This window comes from Brachyhypopomus gauderio, chromosome 3 (genome assembly GCF_052324685.1).
Source record: "Brachyhypopomus gauderio isolate BG-103 chromosome 3, BGAUD_0.2, whole genome shotgun sequence".
NCBI lineage: Eukaryota > Metazoa > Chordata > Actinopteri > Gymnotiformes > Hypopomidae > Brachyhypopomus > Brachyhypopomus gauderio.
Window position 1 is genome coordinate 34,338,325 of NC_135213.1, and position 23,494 is coordinate 34,361,818.

Consider the following 23,494-nt stretch of genomic DNA (forward strand, 5'->3'; position numbering starts at 1 on the left):
CTACACCCCTATCTGCTGTATCAGGACCCTACACCCCATCTGATGTATCAGGACCCTACACCCCATCTGATGTATCAGGACCCTACACCCCATCTGATGTATCAGGACCCTACACCCCTATCTGCTGTATCAGGACCCTACACCCCTATCTGCTGTATCAGGACCCTACACCCCTATCTGCTGTATCAGGACCCTACACCCCCATCTGATGTATCAGGACCCTACACCCCATCTGCTGTATCAGGATACTACACCCCATCTGATGTATCAGGATACTACACCCCCATCTGCTGTACATACACTCACACACTAACACAGACAGACACAGACACACTACCCTCTATATGGTTAGCCATGCTCACGTGCAGCGTAGAGAGCTATTTTGTCCTGGTCTTTGTGCTGAAGCAGGTTCTCTGCATAGTTTAGCCTGCTACCCTTAAACCACTCTGGCACATCAGATATCCTCTTCGACACATCCACCACCTGAGAGAGAGAGAGAGAGAGAGAGAGAGAGAGAGAGAGAGAGAGAGAGAGAGAGAGAGAGAGAGAGAGGTGTCAGGATTAGCCCCGGGTCAAATGATGCGTAAGGTTTAACGGCCCAGAAACACAAGCCAGATGTGATATTCAGAATCCAGCGTTTTGTCTTTTAGCTGTACCTGTAGGCTAAGGTAAAGTATCTGGATAAACATTGCACAATAACTCCATTCATTAGCATCAGAGTGCTCACACCTACGCTGTGATACCATGCCCAGCCCTGTAAATGTCACCGCACATGTGACCAGCTGGTGGGTAGTGGCTGGCAGGTGAGCTTCTCAGGTGTGTCATCTTATATTAATGTGCCTTCCTGTGAAGGAGATTCCCAATGAACTCTGACCTTCAACACCAAGAAGAAAGACAGTAATATGTCCTTCCTGTCAGCGAGTAAAAGTGCGGGAATCAGTACGATTATTTTAGTGAGGACGAAACCAGCAGTGATGACTTACACTCACTCCGATATCAGCAGACATCACTCTCCACAGCCTTTCTTTTTATAGACATGTTTTCATAGTGAACACCTTGCTGGGGAGTTGTCATGTGTCCAAGAATCGATGACACCCAGTAAAACCATCTTTGATGTAATAACCGTGTGCCTTATCTGTTAATAACAAACTGCAGATCTCGACACGTTCGTGTCGGAGTGCCGCCACAAACCTCTTCATACATCCTTGAGCTGACGATTCCACAGAACCTCCACACCTCCGCCCAGAACTCTGGGTAGTTCTCCAGTGACCACTGGTACAGCTGATCATAGTTAGCTAAATAAAGAAATAAAAAAGCACAGTAAACATACAACAGCCTCCAGCCGTATTACCAAATAGTAGCATGGGATGTGAATGGATGAAGTAAATTCAGTCATGGTCTGGCGGTGGTCAGGGAGCCGGTCTTGTGACTCCACTCCCTGACCCTAGCCCATGACTGGAGTGCCCTTGAAAAAGACACCTAACCCCCAACTGCTCCCGGGGTGCCGGGCTAGAGCTGCCCACATGTGCACCACAGCCCCCTAGTGATCACTAGTGTGTGTGTGTGTGTGTGTGTGTGTGTGTGTGTGTGTGTGTGTGCACCACAGCCCCCTAGTGATCACTAGTGTGTGTGTGTGTGTGTATGTGCACCACAGCCCCCTAGTGATCCCTAGTGTGTGTGTGTGTGTGTGTGTGTGTGTGTGTGTGTGTGTGTGTGTGTGTGTGTACCACAGCCCCCTAGTGATCACTAGTGTGTTCTCACTGCACAGATGGGTAAATGCAGAGGACTAATTTTGATTGGGGTGAAAATAACAACTGACAATATGGCAACTTCAGCCAATAGTAAATTACTAAAAAGTAAGTCCTATAGAGATAAACAGAGAACAGATTGTTAGGTATAAAGGGGTCTTTACATCATGTAGACGACACAGGGAAACATGCCTGAAACAGCCTGCATTCTGTACTATAATGTTATGTTAGTTATTATAATATAAACATGTATATATAATGTTTTAAAGTTTTTCCATAGACCCATTGGGATGTATAAAGTCTCTGGGAAGTTGAGTTCACTAGTATGATGTAACATCTCGGTTGGCTGGTGAGATCCGACTGCACATATCTGAGCAGCTAGACAGCAGACAGAGATGAGCGAATTACTCTGATGTTTATCAACAGGAATTCTGTGTAATTCCACGAACAACATCTAATGACAGCAGTTCCCTAATACAGAGACGCGACCTGGGAATAAAGAGAACTACACCGGTGTAATAAGACAAGCCCGTGTCTCCCTCAACAACTCCAACACCGCAGATAATAAACACAACTACATCTTATTTCTGGGGCGGGCGCGCTCACTCACCCAGATTAAGCCCGAAGTCTCGGTTCACTTGAGCCCGGAATCGGTCCATCTGGGTGTTTTTCTTGGAGTCTGGATACCAAAGTGCCTTGGACTCCATAATCTCCTCGCCTTTAGTCTTCGCGTCTTTGGACATCGTGTCTCTGTGTGATGTGACACACGCCAAACGCCCGATGTAACCTTCGCCGGTGATTCGAGAGGCGCTGCGCGGCGATCAGGGTCGAGATGACGGGATCAGTCGGACACGCGGATCTGTCATACCGGCCACTTCCGCGGATCCTCAAATAAGCGCACCGGCCGCCTCACAAGCCCCGCCCACCGGCCGCCTCACAAGCCCCGCCCACCGCGTACTAACCGCAGCGAACGAGTCGAACTTCGTCTCCTTCCGCGACAAAATTAGTCCGATTCATTTGGCATATATTACAGGGAAGAAAAAACCCCACATGTACCAGCAAACAGTTCCTATGTTGTTTTAAAGTTGTGTGTTTTAGAATTAACGCTGCAATATCACATTTAGGAATGAACAGGCTGTAGATTCAATTTGAGCAAAAGGGCGTTTATGGGGTTTAAACCAGGGCGACTGGGAGAAATCTAACCCAGTGAGGGTCGGTGGGCCGTGGGTGGACCGTGTTTCTGGGATCAGTCCCCCTCTCGTCCTGCCGCTGGGCGGGGTGATACGAGCTCACATTAACATGTCGGAGCCTCATTGGTCGTGACAGCTGGTCTCACATCAGCTGAGACGTCAACGTCGTGCGAGGCGCCGTGGACTGACGCACGGATCAGCTAATGAAAAGTCGAGCCGCAGCCAACGCTCGACGTAACTTGTTTGGCCAATGGGATTGGCCGCACGGGTGGGCGTTTCAGAGGTGTGCCCAATCAGAACTCTCCGTTGCGAGCTCCCCGGTTCAAATGACCTCCGTGAACGCGCCCGGTAGAATCGCGACACACCAGCCGCTGTAAACCGAGTTTAATAAAGTACACGGTGGTGTTCGGTAGACGTATTTGGGTCCATATCGTGTCGATGATATCGGATGATATCACGATGTACTGTAATAAAACTAATAAGTGATTAGGTGGTAAAGCTGCACTGACACTGCACTGCTGAAGCAGTTGATACTGAGAAATCTAACTGATCAAATCTAATCGATTAAAGTATTGTGCAATCTAAGCGCTGGACTCATGGAGAATCCTGATGACAATCAAAGAATTTAGTTTATCTCTCCATAAAAAGTACAAAGTACGATTTTCATAGGAAAATTGATATATTTGCATGTTTATTATAGTATGCAATTAATTAATCTGCGAATAAATCAGACCTGTTGTTTCATTACGTAGGTAAATTAATCAGGCGACATCATGACGTTTTGACCCAACACCTGTCATACTGACGCGTTAAAATATATAGTGACCTTTACAATGAGCGAAACACGCGCTGAACGGTACATATAAGCGCCTACAGTCAGGACCAGTGGGTATATTGGATTTATTCACACCGGATAGTGGGACATTAACTCCAAAAAACGAGGATGATTTCACAAGCGCTCACCTTGACGTTATTACAGTTATGAGGTCAGCAGGTCGTGCCAGGATTTCACATGATTTCACATTTATCGAGGTTACTTCACCTGAACGTTTGCTTTGTGCAATCGACTTGCAGAGTTCATTTTCATCATCACACCACAGTGCCCTGCTCGTCCTGCACTGTAGAATTATATTTAAAATGAACAAGCATGCATAACGTAGATGAATATTAATTTAATATTATTACAAAATAAAATGCCTTCTGCACACTTGTTACACACATACAGTCATGGCCTAAAGTGTTGGCACCCCTGAATTTTTTTCCAGAAAATTAAGTATTTCTCCCAGAAAATTATTGCAATTACACGTTTTGTTATACACATGTTTATTTCCTTTGTGTGTATTGGAGCATTTGGTGTGTATTGTGTGGGGGGGGGGGGGGGGGGAGCTAATTTGACAAAAATTCACACAAAACTCCTAAAATGGACAGGAAACAATTCAAAATTGAGGGTAAATAACTTTGTTTCAAGCATGTGACGCTCATTCAAACTCACCTGTGATAAGTAACAGGTGTGGGCAATTAAATCACACCTGAAACCAGATAAAAGGAGAGAACTTGACTAGATCTTTGCATCATGTATCTGTGTGTGACACACTAAGCATGGAGAACAGAAAGCGGAGGAGAGGAGAACTGTCTGAGGACTTGAGAACCAAAATTGTGTAAAAATATCAACAATCTCAGGGCTACAAGTCCATCTACAGAGATCCTGATATTCCTTTGTCCACGGTGCACAACATAATCAAGACATTTACAACACATGGCACTGTAGCTAATCTCCCTGGACGTGGACGGAGGAGAAACATTGATGAAAGGTTGCAGCACAGGATAGTCTGGAGGGTGGATAAGCAGCCCCAATCGAGCTCCAAAGAAATTCAAGCTCTCCTGCAGGCGCAGGGTGCATCAGTGTCAGCTCAAACTATCCGACATTTGAATGAAATGAAATGCTATGGCAGGAGACCCAGGAGGACCCCACTGCTGAGACAGAGATAAAAAAAAAAAAACTAGACTGCAGTTTGCCAGAATGTATGTAAATAAGCCAAAATCCTTCTGGGGAAAACGTCTTGTGGACGGATGAGACCAAGATGGAGCTTTTTGGTGAAGCACATCATTCTGCTGCTTATTGAAAACTGAATGAGGCCTACAAAGAAAAGAACACAGTACCTACAGTCAAATATGATGGAGGTTCAAAGATGTTTTGGGGTTGTTTGGCTGCCTCTGGAACTTTGTGCCTTGACTGTGTGCAAGGCATCATGAAATCTGAAGATTACCAAAGGATTTTGGGTCGCAACGTAGGGCCCAGTGTCAGAAAGTTGGGTTTGCGTCCTAGCTCATGGGTCTTCCAGCAGGATAACGACCCCAAACATACTTCGAGAAGATCTTAATACTGCTGTTGGGAGAAGACACCCTTCAAATATGAGAGACTATGAGAGAGCAGTTTAAGAAGAGTGGTCCACAATTCCAGTTGAGAGGTGTAGGAAGCGTGTTGATGGTTATAGGAAGCGATTGATTTGTTATTTTTTGTAAAGGGTGTGCAACCAAATATTAAGTTGAGGGTGCCAATAATTTTGTCCGGCCCATTTTTAGAGGTTTGTGTGAAATTATGTAAAAATCAGGGGTGCCAACACTTTTGGCCATGACTGTGTTTATTAATGCAGAATTAAGTGCAGTTTAAATATTGTGCAGTTTGAACCTTCTCTAAACTCTTTTCTTTCACACTGAAGAGCAAATGTGCAGTGATGTAATGTGGCCGGAGTAAGAGCTCTGAGGACTGGGGGCTGATGGGATACGGAACATTTTTACCTCACAAAGAGGAGAAACCAGAAGAACCTGAAGTCACAGGTCTGCTCTGGCGAGACGGCAGGAGGAAGCGACTGACACCATGACGAGGACAGGACCGAGTCACGTATGAACTCCACACACCACGTCCACACAGGAAAGGTGCATCGCGGAAACATACCTAGAACCTGTGGTTCTATGACCAGGTGAAGACCAGTCACTCATCTCCTCTGGAAGCAGCTACTCTGGATTTTAAACATTTTTTGAAAGTAAGCGAGAATCATCACACCATCACATCAGCCTGGGATCTCTGGATTGTCTCAAAGAAACTCATTTAATTTGATTCCAGAACAAGTGGTCCAAACCGCAAATGACCCCATGAACGGGCATCACAGTAAAGATGAAATTCAAACAAAATTTATATTGTATATAATATAAATACAATAGAAAACAAATACTTATGTGGAATCAATGTATGCAGTTACATCAACAGAAATACCACAGATGTTTGTAACTTCACAAATAACACTGAACAGCTCCGCTACAGACAACACCAACACAGGAAACCAGACAGCAGATACAATGAACTGCAAAAATTCAAGTTCTGCAGTCTTCTTCTGGCTATAATATTGTCACTGCCGAATAGTACTTTGATATATAATAAACAAGAAATGTTTAAAACGTTGGGAGACAACACAGTTGGTATGCCAGTGGAATCATATAAAAGGGATGTACTCAAGAAAATGCAACCCAGCAGAGCTGAATAGGAAATATGTCAGACCTGTATTACCTGCTGGTGGAGGTGGAGCACCCCAGGATGGAGACGCATCACAGCTTACACTACACTCACTACAGGGTCAACTCTAGGGCCTGCACTCACCACAGGGTCAACTCTAGGGCCTACACACTCTACAGGGTCAACTCTAGGGCCTACACACTCTACAGGGTCAACTCTAGGGCCTGTACTCACCACAGGGTCAACTCTAGGGCCTGCACTCACCACAGGGTCAACTGTAGAGCCTACACACACTACAGGGTCAACTCTAGGGTCTGTACTCACTACAGGGTCAACTCTAGGGCCTGCACTCACTACAGGGTCAATTCTAGGGCCTGCACTCACTACAGGGTCAACTCTAGGGCCTACACACACTACAGGGTCAACTCTAGGGCCTACACACACTACAGGGTCAACTCTAGGGCCTGCACTCACTACAGGGTCAACTGTAGAGCCTGCACTCACTACAGGGTCAACTGTAGAGCCTGCACTCACCACAGGGTCAACTCTAGGGCCTACACACACTACAGGGTCAACTCTAGGGCCTGCACTCACTACAGGGTCAACTCTAGGGCCTGCACTCACTACAGGGTCAACTCTAGGGCCTACACACACTACAGGGTCAACTCTAGGGCCTACACACACTACAGGGTCAACTGTAGAGCCTGCACTCACTACAGGGTCAACTGTAGAGCCTGCACTCACTACAGGGTCAACTGTAGAGCCTGCACTCACTACAGGGTCAACTGTAGAGCCTGCACTCACTACAGGGTCAACTGTAGAGCCTGCACTCACTACAGGGTCAACTGTAGAGCCTGCACTCACTACAGGGTCAACTCTAGGGCCTGCACTCACTACAGGGTCAACTCTAGGGCCTGCACTCACTACAGGGTCAACTGTAGAGCCTACACACACTACTGGGTCAACTCTAGGGCCTGTACTCACCACAGGGTCAACTCTAGGGCCTGCACTCACTACAGGGTCAACTCTAGGGCCTGTACTCACTACAGGGTCAACTCTAGGGCCTGTACTCACTACAGGGTCAACTCTAGGGCCTGTACTCACTACAGGGTCAACTCTAGGGCCTGCACTCACCACAGGGTCAACTCTAGGGCCTACACACACTACAGGGTAAACTCTAGGGCCTACACTCACTACCGGGTCAACTCTAGAGCCTGTACACACTACAGGGTCAACTCTAGGGCCTGTACTCACCACAGGGTCAACTCTAGGGCCTGTACTCACCACAGGGTCAACTCTAGGGCCTGTACTCACCACAGGGTCAACTCTAGAGCCTGTACTCACCACATGGTCAACTCTAGGGCCTACACACACCACAGGGTCAACTCTAGGGCCTGTACTCACCACAGGGTCAACTCTAGGGCCTGTACTCACCACAGGGTCAACTGTAGAGCAGCCCTAGAACAGCTGTCAGCAGTTTCATCTACATGGGGTCCATCTGAGTTCGGTCACAGCTGAGGCTAATGTTCCATTTATAAACAGTGCTTAAACTAATTGAAGTCTTCGGTGGATGATGGTTATTGGTGGATCACTGAGGTCAGGTGACAACTTCCAGCCTTGCTAACCCCACCCCTCTCCAAGAGTGAGACTGAGAACTACAACAGGGTTAGTATGTCCATCCTGCTTCATAATCAACATACTGCAGTGGTGTTGTGTGCTGAAACATCACGCCTGTTGTGATGCCCGGTGAGTATAAACACAAGAAACACCTTAAATATCATCATATAATGGCCTATTTTCCCAGCCAGATGTACATGCCAGCCGAGCTGAAGTCAGACAAGACGATTAAACACGGAGCCAACTGCGAATGCAGTGAGCTCTCCTGCACACGTTAGCAGTGTTGTGTCCAGCCTACGTCACTACACAGGGGAGAAAATGACACAGGGTGCAAGGTGCCACGCCACTTTAATGCAGGACACACCTGGAGCACTCAAGCAGATCAAAGAGATACAGCAAAAATTACATGAAAACAATTAAAATAGTAAATAAATAATAAAAAAAATTCAAATAAACCGGCTGGGTGAAATCTAGATGTGTGGCAAGCTAGAATAATGAACACACAAGTGTACAAAACAACAATTAAAGCACCAATGGTGTGTCCTTCAAACACTGACATTTAGGGTTAACTAATGATAACCCCTAACCCTTCAAACACTGACATTTAGGGTTAGCGTTAACTATCCTTAACCCTTGAGACGCTGACATTTACAGATCTTCACACATCACATTAGAACAACTACAGATCTTCATATATCGCATTAGAACTAGTGATTTCATCTCTTCAACAAGCCACACGTGGAACACAGCGAAAAGCTAATATTGTTGGCAACTATTAAAACAGTTCAGAAGATTAGCACAAAAAAACTTCATAAATAAGCAGGACGTAGATTGTTTGTCCATTTAAAAACACAGAGAAATATCACTGATCAGAGATCAGGTTATATCTCCACTGCCAGATGTATATGACCGTATGGATGACCCAGATACACAACGACCACCTTTCTGAAAGGTCATCATAAACATAATCATCTAGCCTTTGATATAAATACAGGTTATAAAAATGTCCCTTATGAGCAGTTGCCACTATAACGCCAATCTTTAAACACAGAAGCACATTCAGTAATACCATGTACACAGGAGGAAGATAGCGACTGAATAAAAGCTTCATTTACTGCCCCTTCTGCCCCCGAACAGCCAGCACCAGACGGATGACTCCCTTCCTAACGGATCCAGTGATCTGTGGTCAGAACAGGGAGACACACCGCAGCCTTCTCACTGATACAAGCGCCTCGGTGCTGTTTGTGGATCGCTGTAATTAAACCACAGTGGCAGGAATCAGTGCGTGTGAAAAGAAACCGATACAGTAGCAAACGGCTGGATGGGTGGATGGGCGGATGGGTGGAGTCTCTCCATCACGTTCCCTGAGTATTCCCATACCAACTAATAGTGGAACTTCTCATATAGTGCTCACACACATTAATATCACACCAGTATACCAATAAAAGAAGAGATATATTGCTATACAACAGAGTGGTTCTGGTAAGACTATTACCATGAAACCACAGCCATGACTCTGCATGAGTGATCAGCTGCCTACCAACACAAGACTGTAACGCAATTTAAAACATGGTGACAGAACAAACTAATGACATCAACAAAAGTTACAGAAACAGCAAAACCAGTTTAGAAAAAGGGAATGAGAACCTGTTCCTTACTGGTTAGAAATGATCTTGTAGATTTAAAATGATCTCTTTTAGATTACACCACTGGTTATAAATGATGTCTATTCGATTTTAAATTATCTTTTAGATCACACACCATCACATATTTCTATATTCGCTGCAGTACCAGCACTAAGATGTCCCAAGAGGACAGGGACACCAAATATAAGGATCAAAATTCACTAATTTCTCTTCATTCTTAAATGCTAAGAGTGTTTCTATATTATTCATTAAATATTTGACTTATTAAATAAACGCCCAGCTCTGAGCCCAACCTAAACCAAGACCCCATCACCCGCCCCCAGGGTCAAACCCCGCGGCCTCATTGGTCACTGGAGCGCTCCAGGTTGTCAATCACTCTGCTGAGGCGAATGTTGAGCAGGCGGATCTGGGTGTCCAGGTGGTCGATCTTCTCCTCCAGCGTGCTGGGGCTGCCCCCTTTACGCCAGTACGCCCCCACCGGCCCGGTCATGAAGTACACCGCCATGATGAAACACAGCGGCAGCACCGCCTTCTCTGGGTCGCCCTCGAACTTCTGCAGGATGTAGAGGCAGGAGAGGGCGAACAGGGCCACGCGCGCCAGCCAGAAGAACCGGCCGAACACGCCGTGCAGCAGGTAGAAGAATCCCCCAAGAAACAAGGACAGGAACCAGTACGCCACTAGCACGGCGGCCACCAGCAGGAGCGCACGAGCCGGTGAACTGGAAACAGAGGCGGGGCTGAAGTAGTGAGTCAGGTTAGAGGCTGAGAGAGAGAGAGAGAGAGAGAGAGAGAGAGAGAGAGAGAGAGAGAGAGAGAGAAGTCTGTTAGAGAAGTTCTTGTGTTGCAAGCATTGCTGAAGACATCACCAAATAGATAAATAAAACATTTTAACAGAATATTAAGGTCCCAACTTACAATCAATCCCCATAACATCGAGCAAGTCCGTCCACACCTTCCATATGGTGTCCAGGAAGGAATCGACCCCGTGGACAAACCTCTCTGTGGTTTTGGAGAAGAACTGAACAGGGAAACCAAACAAAGTAAAAACTGTTAGCGATCATGCTCGTATAAACCCGAAATGCACTTTATAACGGGTATATATAACACGGTACACCGTTACACACATGCAGCCTGACCCCAGGGGGGAGAAATACCGTATCATTCGCTCGTGACATGCCAGTACCATCAGAACCGTACCGATTCACCTGCACAGATCGTGTATTTAAGAGTGTGGACCGGCGGAGACGACCGGGTTAGTGGGCTGGACCTGCAAAAGCTGCAGTATTTTCCCCGTAAAACGGGCTCCCCGGGGCGCACACACACCGTGCTGGCGAGCAGCCGTGCATGCACCGACCTTGTACAGACTCCTGATGTTGTCCTCCCCGAACACGGAGCTGAGCGCCTGGTAGAAGCCGCTGGCCGCCCGTCGGAAGCTGTTGGGGCTGCCGGGCTCCTTCCTGCTGCGGCCCGCGTCCGCCATGAGGAGCGAGGCGAGCACCAGCGCACAAACCAGCCACGCGTTTACTCTCCTCATCTCGTACAGGTGTCAATTACAGGACAAATACAACTATCAAACGCACAAAGACGATTTATTAGCAGCGTTTGGATAACGGTTGTAGTATCTGGTTCAAAAAAGCGGGCAGCAGGAACCGAACCTCCCGGAAGAAGCCAGGTGGATGCGGCCCAGTGTGTCCGCAAGCGGCGCGGTGCTGCCACCTAGTGGCGGCTTGGAGAACTGAACATGTACACACAGCGACTGGTTTAGTTAACACGATTTAACCTAATAACGTCTAGTTAACGTACAGTTTTAACCTACAGCCTCTGGGTTTATTCGCATTTTTTAATACTTGGTGTTTAGACATTACGACAAACGTAGCGTCTTAGTTTAAAAATTAACAATTTGGCCCACGAAAAGTCTTACTTTTAATTCTCACCAGCAGATGGTGGAAGAATATTTTTCATCTGGCGCTTTTCGTGCCGACAGCAGGAGGAAATGCGCAGGAGAGAATCACCGTGTTTACATGTCGGGCAGGTCGCTTTAACTGTCCCTGTATAATGTGTTACTCTCTTTAGGATCGAGATATTGCCAGTTGAAGACATTGTGCAGGAGCATGACTGCCTTTAAGAGCGGGTGCTATTTCCCGAGGGTGGTCGTGCTGCTGGCCCTGTGGGCCGGGCCGTACGGTGCTGTGTGCGGGGAGCAGGTGGCGTTGGTGGAGGTGTTCCTGCAGGAGCGAGATGATGCTGTGGTCTTACAGGGACACGTCGTCGAGGGCGGTCTGGACGGCGAGCTTCCAGAGAACGAGAGAGACCACGACCTGCAAGGAGACCTGAGATTGGTGAGGAGTCACAGCGTGTTTATGCATGACGTCATTGTTGTCATCTTTTTTTTGTTTATTAAATTTAGGTTCTGATGTGTAACATTGTGAATACACGCACACGCATGCACGTGTCCTGGGAGGATATCTGGGCTTTGTGTTTAGATCCAGAGCGAAGATGAAGGTGTCGGGGGCGATAGCGCTGAAGGGCCCAGCCAAACCCCCTGGATAGGTGTGGTGTCGGTGAGCGTGGAGGAGAGACCCGTCTCAGCGGGCGATCAGGAGTCATTCGCTGCTTCCGTTGTCAGCAAGGTTTGCCAAGCAAACAGCCGAATCATATTTCAGTGTGGCGTGCATGAATGAACAGATGAGCAAACGAGTCTTTCCTGCAGATGAAGCGAGCGCTGGTTCTGGGGGCGTCCGCGCTCATCATCCTGGCGCTGAACCAAAACACGGTGCCAGAGGTAAAGCGTGTTTGCATTAATGTCACGAGCCCGTTTAATCAACCGGGCCCAGTGAGGTGGTGATGGTTGGAGTCTTGGTCTTGTCCGTAGATGGAGCTGTCTGAGATCCTCTCCAAACCGGTCATCATCGTTCAGACCTCAGAAAACGTCACCAGGCTCATAGGTGCGCTCCTGAGGTAAGAGGAACTCTTGTACACTGTGGTTTGTGTCTCTCGTTTAATGAATCGAATCAAACGCACCTGTGTCGACCTTCGGTGCGTTAATAACTCCGATCTTCTGTTGTCAGGGGTCTTCACGCGACTGCAAAAATCACGTACAAGACGTTCCTCCAGAATAACGTGGTGAGGTGTTCCGCTGCATATCTGTGCGGCTGTGCTGGGGTGTTGCTGTTCTCATGGTGTGTGGTGTGTGTGCAGGGGGCCACCCTGACCCTCTGGTCCAGCTGCGGCCGCTCCAGGGGGGGGCTGTACGGGGAGTGGCAGGGTGTCATCTGCACAGGCGAAACCATCTCACCTGTGCAGGTACCTGGCTGGCGTCAGGTCAGCGCTCTCGTTTCACTCCTCCCACAAACATGTCACACACACATCAGCTCTAATATGAACTCTTTGGTTTAGGGGTTTAACCCTCATACTCATAATAACCTAATAATAATACCCTAATAGCCACTGTGCTGACCTCCTCAGAGGTTAGGGTTAACCCTACCTAACCCTTACCCTAGAACTAACCCTAACCTTTACGCCAACCCTATACCCTAACCCTTGACCCCTACCCACTCTGCTGACCTCCTCAGAAGTACCTGCAGAAGCTCTGGGACACTGTGGTGCTGGCTGCTCTCATCCTCTCCACGGGGGTCATTGTTCAGGCACGCTGGCAATACCAGGACGACCAGTTCAACGACGACCTCGAGGTCAGCTTCCATGGCAGGGTCAGAGCTTCAGGAAACCATGTGCAGTACCACAACCAACCTCCAGTAAAGGAAAATGAAGTTTACTGTGTTATTTCTGCAACTCTTAAGTTAGACGTGACACAGCGTTGCTAATGTCCAGCGCCAGTGGTTCTGTTTCCACGTGTTCACTGCTCATGTCGTTTGATCCCGCACCGCCCGTGTGAAGTTGCGTCCCAGGTTGGACCTGCTGAAGAGGTTGTCGGTGCTCCAGACACGCACGTACAGGCAGGCCAAAGTGAGGAGTGACACGGACAGCTGTGCTGTATGTCTGGAACAATACAGCAACAACCAGGTAAGAGACCATACAGCAGCGGTCCGGTCCTGACCCGAGCTTGTCCCAGCCCAACATGCAACGGTCACTTATAATAGTCTGAACTCTTGGTTGTGTTTGTGTGTGTTGAACAGTGTTTGCGAGTTTTGCCTTGTCTGCATGAGTTCCATAAAGACTGTGTGGACCGTTGGCTACTCCTGCAACAGACGTGCCCTCTCTGCAAACGCAGTGTCCTTGGTCAGTCTTACACACACACACACACACACCTTACTTTGTTCTTTGAAGTTCTTTGTGTGTATTCATACACTCCTGTTCAGAGTGACTTGATTTATCAGTATGAACATTTGTGGGAATGAGATCAGTACATTTGGTGTTGCTGGACAACCTTGTTCTGCACCTGTAAACTGGGCGTGTCCTCACTGAGCACCTGGAAACTTACCTCGACCTGCAGGTTTGTGGCCAACTTGACCCTGGGCTCAGTGTGCTGGTGACCCAGCCCGGATCAGCTCCCCTACTAAAACTGTACCACAGTTACGTGTTTAAGTGTGTTACTCTGTGTTACCGAGACTCTTCTCAGTTCTCATGCTTGTGGTGCTTTGTTCATTTTGGTCCTGGGGTGTTTCTCCTCTTCCTGACCCCATCTGTTTCCTTTTCTTCCACCACAGGTAATTTCTGCTGATGTTGACCAGGAATCACTGCTGGGCTGATTGGTGGAATGGTGTCAGGTGACCTCCACTCCCACTGCTGTACTGATTGGTGGAATGGTGTCAGGTGACCTCCACTCCCACCTTGGGAGTAAAATTGGGGTATCTCCATAGGAACAAGTCCTGACCTCTCCAGAGACTCCTAACCATAACCTCTGACCTCTGTGTCCCTGAAAATCCAAAATACTTCCCGATTCTGATCTTAAATCTTTTTTGTGAAGTCTGTGTGATGACAGGTTGTACTCCAGATTATACGTGTGCAGGGGGCGGGGCAAGTGTTCACGAGTGAGGTCACTATTGTGCAGAGGTTCAGAACACCTGTACACACAGACCCCAGGATCTGTGCTGCGTGCGCTCCACACAAACACCCCCTGTCCATTTAATCTCTCTCCAGAATATCGTCTGAATGACAGAACGTCCGATTTACAGGAGTGTAGTGTTTGTAGAGAGCTCGGTTCAGGGCTCACTTAAAAATGAATCAGGAGTCATTTCTTGTTTTACACCTACAGACCAAAGTGTGTAAAATAACACTCATTTACAGACTAAAGTGTCTGCAATACCTTAAATGAATGTCATTTTACAATCAGTGTGGCACACACATTATTTTATCATTCGTGTTCATATTAATATTCTATTTTATTTTGCTTACTTCAGAATATTGTTGTTCTATTTAAAGTTTTGTAATTATAGCCTCAGAGGGAAACATTTGAAGTCTTGAAATGTTCAGGTTGCGTCAGGCGGCTCTGATGTTGCAGAATCACACGTCACATCAGATGGGTCTGTAGCCTTCCACACGCAGGACACACGCAGGACCACACACGCAGGACCACGGGACGTAAGCTCGGCCTCACACACGGGTGCCTCCCGCCTGTCCCGGGGGAGGCCGTTTGGACACTGCTTCCATGGACAACCCGAGCTGGTCTCCACACCGACGTGCTGCAGGAGGGGTGATCACGTCAGCAGATGCGAGTCCTACCCGTGGAGTCCTACACTTGAGCAGACCACAGAGAGCAGCGCTGGTTCCTCGGCTCCTGTGGTAAAGGAACACTGGTCCTGCTCGGACCTTCTTAACACTTTACTCTCCTGCAGCAGGCGAGAAGAATCATGGACCTTCCAGCACAAGCTCACACTGAATGTCTCCAAAAACAGGATTTATGGTTTAGATTTGTGTTTAGTTACATATTCCTAGTCCACAGGAGTAAACACACACATGCAGCAACACACATTCCTGCATGTTCTTACACACACACTGCTACATGTGGTGCAAGCAAGAGTATTATGGACACACACACACACACACTCCTGGACCTGCTTCATGTGTGATGGACTAGCGCTTTGTGACAACATGTGTTGTGAAAAGCGCTATACAAATAAACTTTGATTTGATTATGTCTATATTTATTCTTGCTTGGCAGATGAAACGTCCTGTTTGCTTCCTTTGTGAGCTGTGTATCGGTAGTTTGTACTGAACTTCTGCTGAATAAACTTGTCTTGTCATTATTTCATAAACGTCTCATCGCCTCTCTGTCTCATGAAGAACCAAGAACTTAAACTAAGTTTTTTCTTTAATAAAGAAACCCCCCCCTCAAGGTTCCCGTCCTTTGTACCGACTACACTTAGTGGACATGCATGAACCCCTCAGAACAGACTCAGGAAATAATCACCCCGATTACAGGTCTCAAGTCTTCTTAGAAGCAACAGTCTCTGTTTACAACCTCTACCGGACATTATGACTGACACGTCACTGTCTGACACAGACCAATCACAGCTCTCCCTTGTCTGCTAGGCGTTTTCCTGATATCTGATCAAGTCTAGCCAGTGAGAATTTGCATGACGATCACAGGCCCCGTCGCCGATGGTGATGGACTGTTGGCGTGGCGATGGAAGCGTCTCAGGACGGGATCATGCCTTTGTTCCTCTTCCTGTCGGCCATGAATCGGCGATTGTGATTGGCTCCTCGACTCTTGCTCATTTCTTTCCTGCGGCGATCTAACACGGTCTCCTGCGTCTGGCCCCGCCCCTTTGGCCCGCCCAACACGTGACTCGCGGGGGGGGGACGGTGGCTGCCAGGGAAGAGCAAAAGAAGGAAGTGACCCGACACGCGTGCACCTCAAAGGGCCGTTCACCCATCAGTAACTACACCGGTATGGAGGTGTGAGGGATGTGGGAGGGGCAGGGGGAGGGGATGTGGGAGGGGCAGGGGGAGGGGCTACGCTCACCCCCTTCTGGACTGCATCTCCCGCCGACGGGCCTCTGCTCTCTCTCGCAGGACTGCTGGGTCCTGGAGGAAGTGGTCCCGCTTTACTGCTGCGTCCTGCCACACACACACACACACACACACACACACACACACACACACACGATTGAGGTAGAGACCATACGTTTGAGTGATGAGATCTTCTGACTGGACAGTCCCTCCATCGCTGGTCCTGTAAGAACATCTTTACCTTCTCTTCTTCGTCCTGATCTTCATACTCGTCCTCTTCCTCAGGACTGCGCTTTGCTGTTCTGAGCACCTGTGGGGTGGTGAACGGCCTGCACATGGAAAACGGTAAAAGGTCATGACGGGTCACGGTCTCCTGCATTTTGATTGGCCGTAACACATTTGGGATTAGACGGACTCGCACCTGCGGTTCAGCAGCTCGTGGTCTTCGTCCAGGTCGTTGGCCCCCACCTGGTTGAGGTCATACGTGTCATCATATTCATCATCATAATCGTCCAGGCCGTGGTCACCGGACTGGTCTCCATCTACCAGAACTTCATCCACGACCGTCTCGTAGGCCCGATATCTGGAGCGCTGGTCATTGATGTGTTGTTTATCGTTAAGCATGTCATGCACGCTCTCGCCCTGTCTGTCACACACACACACACACAAAACACACACACACCTATGTAAGTCTCCACACCATGTACAGATGTTCTAGAAAGATTTTGCACCATACAAATCACATCACTTGCTAAATGACACTTCTCTATAACAGTTAAATGTAGCGGTGTGTGTTAGCACACCCCTCTAGTGGACTGTGGGGAAGGTGGTGTTTATGAATGTGTGTGTGTGTGTGTGTGTGTGTGTGTGTGTGTGTGTGTGGACGTACTTCCTGCCCCTCCACACGCGCGTCATGTCCAGACGGTCACGGTTGAACACGTCAAACTCGTCATCGTCAAACACGTTGGACCTGGAGCTGAGCAGGGCGGGCAGCGCTTCCTTCGTCGGCCTGCGGGGGGCAGAGTTGAGTACGCTCATATTTCAGCAGACCGCTCCCACCACGCCTTAGGCAGTAAACTACAAACCCACACGACTTTGTGTCGCGTTAAAGGAGGTTACACGCAAACACTCTGCGTTACAGGAAACGCTGTATACTACAGCCGAGCTGCACATGCTCAGTGCGCTGCGGAGGGACAGCGGTTCTGGGCACCTGGGTTCGGCTCGGTCCCGCCGGGCCAGTGCAGGCGCCAGCTTGTCCTCCAGGATGTTGTTGATGACCAGCTCGCCGTCGTAGCCGTACTCCTCCAGACAGGCCATCAGGAAGCCCTCCCCCAGGTCTGGCAGCAGGTCTTTGATGTGAGAGAGCAGAGACTCCAGCTCTCCAACGCTCACGGTGCACGCTGCCCCCTACGGGACGGGAGGACAAACACCAGCATCAGCACTGCTGCACAACACACGCACGTTTTCTCCGACGTCGTGTCCGTTGTCGTCACACATACATTAGCTCCTTCTTGAGGAACGCCTGCCAAAGCCTCTGCTCCTCCAAGCCCCGCCCCTAATCCTGGCTCTGTGTGGGCTGGTGCAGTGTCCCAGCATGCCTTGCTCTGGGCCTCTCCACCGTGATTGGCTGCGGAGGTGGTAGCCAGCTGGGGTCTTTTCTTCCCTAGACTGTTCCAGGCAGAGTCGACGCCTCGTAGAAGGTACAATGTCCTAGTTTCATCTCTGAGCACAGAGGTTCAGGACAAAGACCAGATAGAGCGCACACATACGCACACACACTCACACACTCACACACACACACGCACGCACGCACTCACTCACTCACACGCACACTCAAGAAAATAAACACTTAAAATACTTAACCCTCATTTAACATGACAGGGTGTAGTAATCTAGATGGTGGTGTGTCTGTACACGTGTGTGTATGTGCATGTGTGTGTATGTGCGTGTGTGTGGGATACAGGTGGGGGAAGGCCTGCTGTAGGAGACTGATGTCATCAGCCACTGGATACTGCTCATCATAGTCAACCAGAAACCTGCCAGAAATACACACACACACACACACACAATAACAGACCAAAATACACACACACACAGTAACAGATCATAATCACTCTCACACACACAATAACAGACCAAAATACACACACACACACACACACACACACACACACACACAATAACAGACCAAAATACACACACACACACACACACAGTAACAGATCATAATCACTCTCACACACACAATAACAGACCAAAATACACACACACACACACACACACACACACACACACACACACACACAGTAACAGATCATAATCACTCTCACACACACACACAATAACAGACCAAAATACACACACACACACACACACACACACACACACACACACACACACACAATAACAGACCATAAACAATCAAGATCCTAAATATCTCATGCATAACACTACAGCAAGAACCACACCTGTTCAATACCATGATACCTTTGACTGTACACTACCTTAACACCACTGTGATGGACTTTAGGTACTGCACACATTCTGTCCGTGTGCTAAACACACATTTCACCTATAACTGTGTTTCTGATTTTCATCTGTAACCTTCTTCCAGTTCCTTCATCTTACCTCCTCAATTTTCTGGTTGTTTACCTTTTCTCTTGTAGAAAAGCCGTCAAGATCTGCAGGAAGTCATCGACAAACGCAGCAGTGTTCTCAGACCTGAGAGAGGAACACCGGCTTCAAGTAAAGCATTTGTGTGTGTGTGTGTGTGTGTGTGTGTGTGTGTATGTGTCCTCACCCCTCCAGGATGGGCTGTAGGCACGTGTGTTGGAGGAGCAGGTGTGTGATGTCCACCATTCTCCTGCGAGAGTGAGACACTCTTGTCCACAAGTCCTGCTGTAGACTGGACAGATGACCACAAGCCCACCATCAGAACCAGTTATGACCTCACAGCTGTGCTCAGTGCTTTAGACAGGACGAGGAAGGGGTGGGTCATATGTGGAAGGGGGCGTGGTATACATTAAAGGGGCAGGGTATATTTGGAAGGGGGCGTGGTATATATTAAAGGGGCAGGGTATATGTGGAAGGGGGCGTGGTATATGTGGAAGTGGGTGTGTAGGTGCAATACTGACACACAGCCAATGTGTACAAATACAATGTAAACACACCCATTCACACAAATATTCTTACGTGTAATACTGACCACTTATCGAGGTTTCTTTTCCTAATGGCTTTCTCTAGGTCAGGAACTGCCATTTCGTAGAAGGAGGACACTCTGCACACACACACACACACACACACACACACACACACACACACGATTTAGCGGTCAGCTGTAAATGGCTTCAGAGAAAAGCCTTAAACTGAAAGTTGTTTGTTCGTGAGTGTGTGTGCACGTGTGTGTGTGTGTGTGTGTGGTCACCTGCTGAGGAAGCCATGCTGGTGAAAGGTGGAGCAGGCTTCAGGGAAGATGTCCAGGAAGGAGTGAAGGGTGGAGCAGGTGTCACACAGGTACAGCACCACGTCACTGAGGTCCTGCTCCAACACACGCATGTCGTGTAAGGCACAGGAGAGAGAGAGAGAGAGAAAGAGAGAGAGAGAGTGTGTGTGTGTTTGTTGTACCTCTTCTGTCATGGTCATGGTAGTGACTCGCGAGTGTGTGTTCAGTTTAAGAGGCTCGGTCGCACCACTCTCTTCTGATTGGAGGCCACATTTCTCCAGAACTGTATTAAATACCTACACAGACAGACACACACACACACACACACACACACACAGACAGATTGAACTTTCCAGCACCTCAGAAACAGTCAGTACTGATGACGTAACAGGAGCAGGTGACCTACCTGAATAACAGAAGGTACAATCTCATTCAGGTCGCTATAGTAACTGGGCTGCTGATGGAAGATGTTCTCTGTAAAAGTGAAGTTTAATTATGTGGTAACTGATTGATCTAAAGCACAAGAGTCGGAGGAGATGATGTTAAACATCACACTAAAGTATTGTAGGTCTTGTACTTGGGTGGGTGGGTGGGTGTGTGTACCGATCATCTTGTGCAGGAGCTGGGCATTGCCTTTGCCAAACAGCACACAGAGGTCCAGGATTTTGGGAATGTCAAACAGGAAGTTGTCATAAATAATTTCTGCAAACACATCCGGAGTAATGAAGTTCTCCTGAAACAGCAGGAATCACACACACACACACACACACACACACACACACACACACACACACACACAGAGCATTTAGAGGCACAAATGTGTTTACCTCCCATATTACATCTAAACTCCTGTACACAGTAAAGACTGTGTGTGTGAACATACTGACTAACCCTGAGGTTCTGTCATTCAACAAGGCTAAACAACACTGCAGAGAATAATCGTCTCGTTCTGAGGGAAACGCTACTGCCAGCAACACGACTCATCTCTCCAGGTGGAGCTGTCTGTCTCTGGCGCGAACCAACCTTGGACTCCTTGTGTGTAGCCATTCTGAGGAAGACCATAAAGACGGAGCGATGAAGAGTGCGCTGCATGGCCATCACAGCTGGAGAGGAGGAGAGGGAGGAGGGGTCGATGCCCCGGGGGGCCAGTCGCAGGTAGGAGTCCAAACACCTCTGCAAAGACTCATCAAACACCACCTGATCAAACGCAGAAGAGAGACAACGGGGGGTTGAAGAGTTTTAGGAAAGACACACTCACCTTGTTTATACCACCTTGATTTACATAATGACTCCTAATGACCAAGACAATGGCGACAGGCACAAGAAAAATGAAGAAACCCTGGGATGACCAAGTCTCCAGAAGAAACACATAATCCACTGGGCAGCCCATCTAGTAACCCATACTTTATTACACTATTTTAGTCTGAGGAGAAACCTTGGTGTAGACGTGGGAGTGTCAGCTACTCCAGCGGGTCTAACTGGGCAAAGCTGCAACCACTGAAGCGTCAGAACTGGCTGTCCAGTTCTGTTCAGCATCAGAACAACTCCGTACGTTCTTGTCATGGTGATTTACATGTCAGCAGATAAATTTTCATGATATACAGCCATCAGACTTCAATCACTCAGTAGAGAAAGATCTGACAATGTGTCAGTCAATACACTACATTAAAATTAACGTAACCCAAACTCTGGATGAATTAAACGACCAGGTGTGAACGCGGTCAAACTAATCAGTTCCTCTCCCTCAGACCAGAACCACGAGTCCTGAAGACAGGTGCGCTCACCTGGCACCAGAACTTGTCATGCGGCAAGGCCAGCAGCCACTCCAGGTCCTCACAGATGAACTGGCTGTTCTCCAGGAACTCCTCCACCTGTGCAGGTGACTCCTCCTCCAAGGGTGGTGCATACAGCAGGAAACACCTCTCCTCCTTGCGCTGGGGGTGCTGCCATGACACACAACATCAGACAGCTCGCTTTACGATGCCTCCTTCACCAGCCTCGTGTATGCTTAAGAGAATGTACTGGTACAAAGGTTAGCGTGGTAGGTACCGCATGAGATTATAAAGAGCACAGTCCATAAGAAGACCGTGAGTCCTCTCTCTGCACAAAACAGTCTGGTATTGAAAGGGTCTCACCAGAGCGGGGAGCGTGCGCTCTCTGTCCTGGGCTGCACAGGGTTCGGTCACGTGCTGCTCGTCTAAGGGCACCCTCGCGCAGGCCATTTCCCCTGTAACACGGACATCAGGCGTGAGCGTCTGTCAGTAGCCAGCTAGCCAGATAACTAAAGTTAACTAGAGCATCCTTCTATGTTTGTGTAGTTAGACAGATATCTAGTTAACTAGATTTGCTGTCTATGTTTGTGTAGATAGATTACCCGTATGTTCGTGTAGTTAGATAACTAAAATTAACTAGATTACCCGTTTGTTTGTGTAGTTAGACAGATAACTAGTTAACTAGATTACCTGCATGTTTGTGTAGACAGATAACTAAACTTAACTAGATTACCTGTATGTTTGTGTAGTTAGACAGATAACTAAAGTAAACTAGATTACCCGTATGTTTGTGTAGTTAGACAGATAACAAAACTTAACTAGATTACCCGTATGTTTGTGTAGTTAGACAGATAACTAGATAAGATTACCCGTGTTTGTGTAGTTAGCCAGATAAGTAAAGTTAACTAGCTAGCGTCAGCCAAGTAAAACGGCTAACACGATATTTGATGCCCTGTAATACTGATAATATAGTAAAATAATCAGCTAGCTAACAAAGTTGTCTTTAATTCACCTACAAACTCCCTCCAGCTGCTTCTGTGGGGTGAGATTTCCTCTCGCTGCGTGTGCTGACGTGACCCTCGTTTCATCAGTTTAGATACCGAGATACAACTCAAACAGACCGGGCGGTCCTGTGTGAGGAGCACCGGGGCCGTGAGAGTCTCACCCCCCAGAACACGTCCACCCGAGAGCCGTTAGGACGGCTAGCCTGGGTTAGCCAAGTTAGCTCACACGACACAGCGGGGGGAGTTTGTCCGCCAGCGACAGCAACACGTACAAAGCGGACGAACCCGCCGACTAGTTAGAGTGAACCGTGTTGAATTAATACCACTAGAACATACCTTATGTGTGCGGTACGAGGTGAGGTACAGACGGACGGGTCAGTTAACCCTGCTATGACAACCGCCACAAGACACACTCACACTTAGGCTCGCGGAAGTCCGTGCGTTGGATTTTATTTTTCAAAATTAAAGTCCTTCGTCCTGTCAAACCTCGCATTAATACAATTAGGTAGATCAGTGGTATTAGACAAATTGTACGACACATGAATGCTTTTGAAAACGTTGTTTGAATTATTTTATGATTCGCTTTTTTATTTTATGATACGCTATATACTATATAGTTAGAGAAATTGCAGCACTTGTAGGAAATGTAACCTGG

At 47.9% G+C, this 23,494-nt stretch overlaps 4 protein-coding genes across 9 annotated transcripts in view; 1 reads left to right on the forward strand and 3 right to left on the reverse strand.

Moving 5' to 3' along the window:
- The window catches only part of aacs (acetoacetyl-CoA synthetase), a 34,368-nt gene extending 31,731 nt beyond the window's left edge, over nt 1-2,637 (reverse strand). The window contains 3 exon segments of the mRNA XM_076997844.1: nt 363-483; nt 1,192-1,295; nt 2,359-2,637. Of these exon segments, the coding sequence (XP_076853959.1) occupies nt 363-483; nt 1,192-1,295; nt 2,359-2,491 (358 nt within the window). The 5' untranslated portion in view covers nt 2,492-2,637.
- Nucleotides 2,638-8,397: 5,760 nt separating this feature from the next.
- bri3bp (bri3 binding protein) lies at nt 8,398-11,418 on the reverse strand. The gene is made up of 3 exons (XM_076997852.1): nt 11,067-11,418; nt 10,628-10,730; nt 8,398-10,474 (listed from the first exon to the last, which is right to left on the reverse strand). The coding sequence occupies exons 1-3, from the start codon at nt 11,244-11,246 to the stop codon at nt 10,053-10,055; spliced, it is 705 nt and encodes a 234-aa protein (XP_076853967.1). The 5' UTR covers nt 11,247-11,418; the 3' UTR covers nt 8,398-10,052.
- A 187-nt stretch (nt 11,419-11,605) lies between these two features.
- rnf215 (ring finger protein 215) lies at nt 11,606-14,720 on the forward strand. Of its 5 annotated transcripts, none has more exons than XM_076997848.1 (10): nt 11,606-12,051; nt 12,196-12,342; nt 12,423-12,494; nt 12,585-12,670; nt 12,781-12,835; nt 12,911-13,033; nt 13,285-13,401; nt 13,607-13,732; nt 13,846-13,948; nt 14,377-14,720. In XM_076997848.1, the coding sequence occupies exons 1-10, from the start codon at nt 11,824-11,826 to the stop codon at nt 14,388-14,390; spliced, it is 1,071 nt and encodes a 356-aa protein (XP_076853963.1). In that variant the 5' UTR covers nt 11,606-11,823; the 3' UTR covers nt 14,391-14,720. The 5 variants fall into 5 exon arrangements, with proteins under 5 accessions (XP_076853963.1, XP_076853965.1, XP_076853964.1 ...); XM_076997850.1 differs by having other exon boundaries at nt 12,911-13,015; XM_076997849.1 differs by having other exon boundaries at nt 12,781-12,832.
- A 1,364-nt stretch (nt 14,721-16,084) lies between these two features.
- Nucleotides 16,085-23,280, reverse strand: ascc2 (activating signal cointegrator 1 complex subunit 2). Of its 2 annotated transcripts, XM_076997845.1 has the most exons (19): nt 23,176-23,280; nt 22,199-22,290; nt 21,848-22,006; nt 21,087-21,260; nt 20,667-20,796; nt 20,470-20,537; nt 20,246-20,359; nt 20,046-20,158; nt 19,827-19,898; nt 19,422-19,526; nt 19,274-19,342; nt 18,583-18,657; nt 18,121-18,343; nt 17,832-18,028; nt 17,511-17,630; nt 17,043-17,267; nt 16,863-16,950; nt 16,635-16,729; nt 16,085-16,478 (listed from the first exon to the last, which is right to left on the reverse strand). In XM_076997845.1, the coding sequence occupies exons 2-19, from the start codon at nt 22,283-22,285 to the stop codon at nt 16,307-16,309; spliced, it is 2,286 nt and encodes a 761-aa protein (XP_076853960.1). In that variant the 5' UTR covers nt 22,286-22,290; nt 23,176-23,280; the 3' UTR covers nt 16,085-16,306. The 2 variants fall into 2 exon arrangements, with proteins under 2 accessions (XP_076853960.1, XP_076853961.1); XM_076997846.1 differs by lacking the exons at nt 20,246-20,359; nt 20,470-20,537; nt 20,667-20,796; ... (2 more) ...; nt 22,199-22,290; nt 23,176-23,280 and having other exon boundaries at nt 20,046-20,176.
- Between the last annotated feature and the right edge of the window lie 214 nt (nt 23,281-23,494).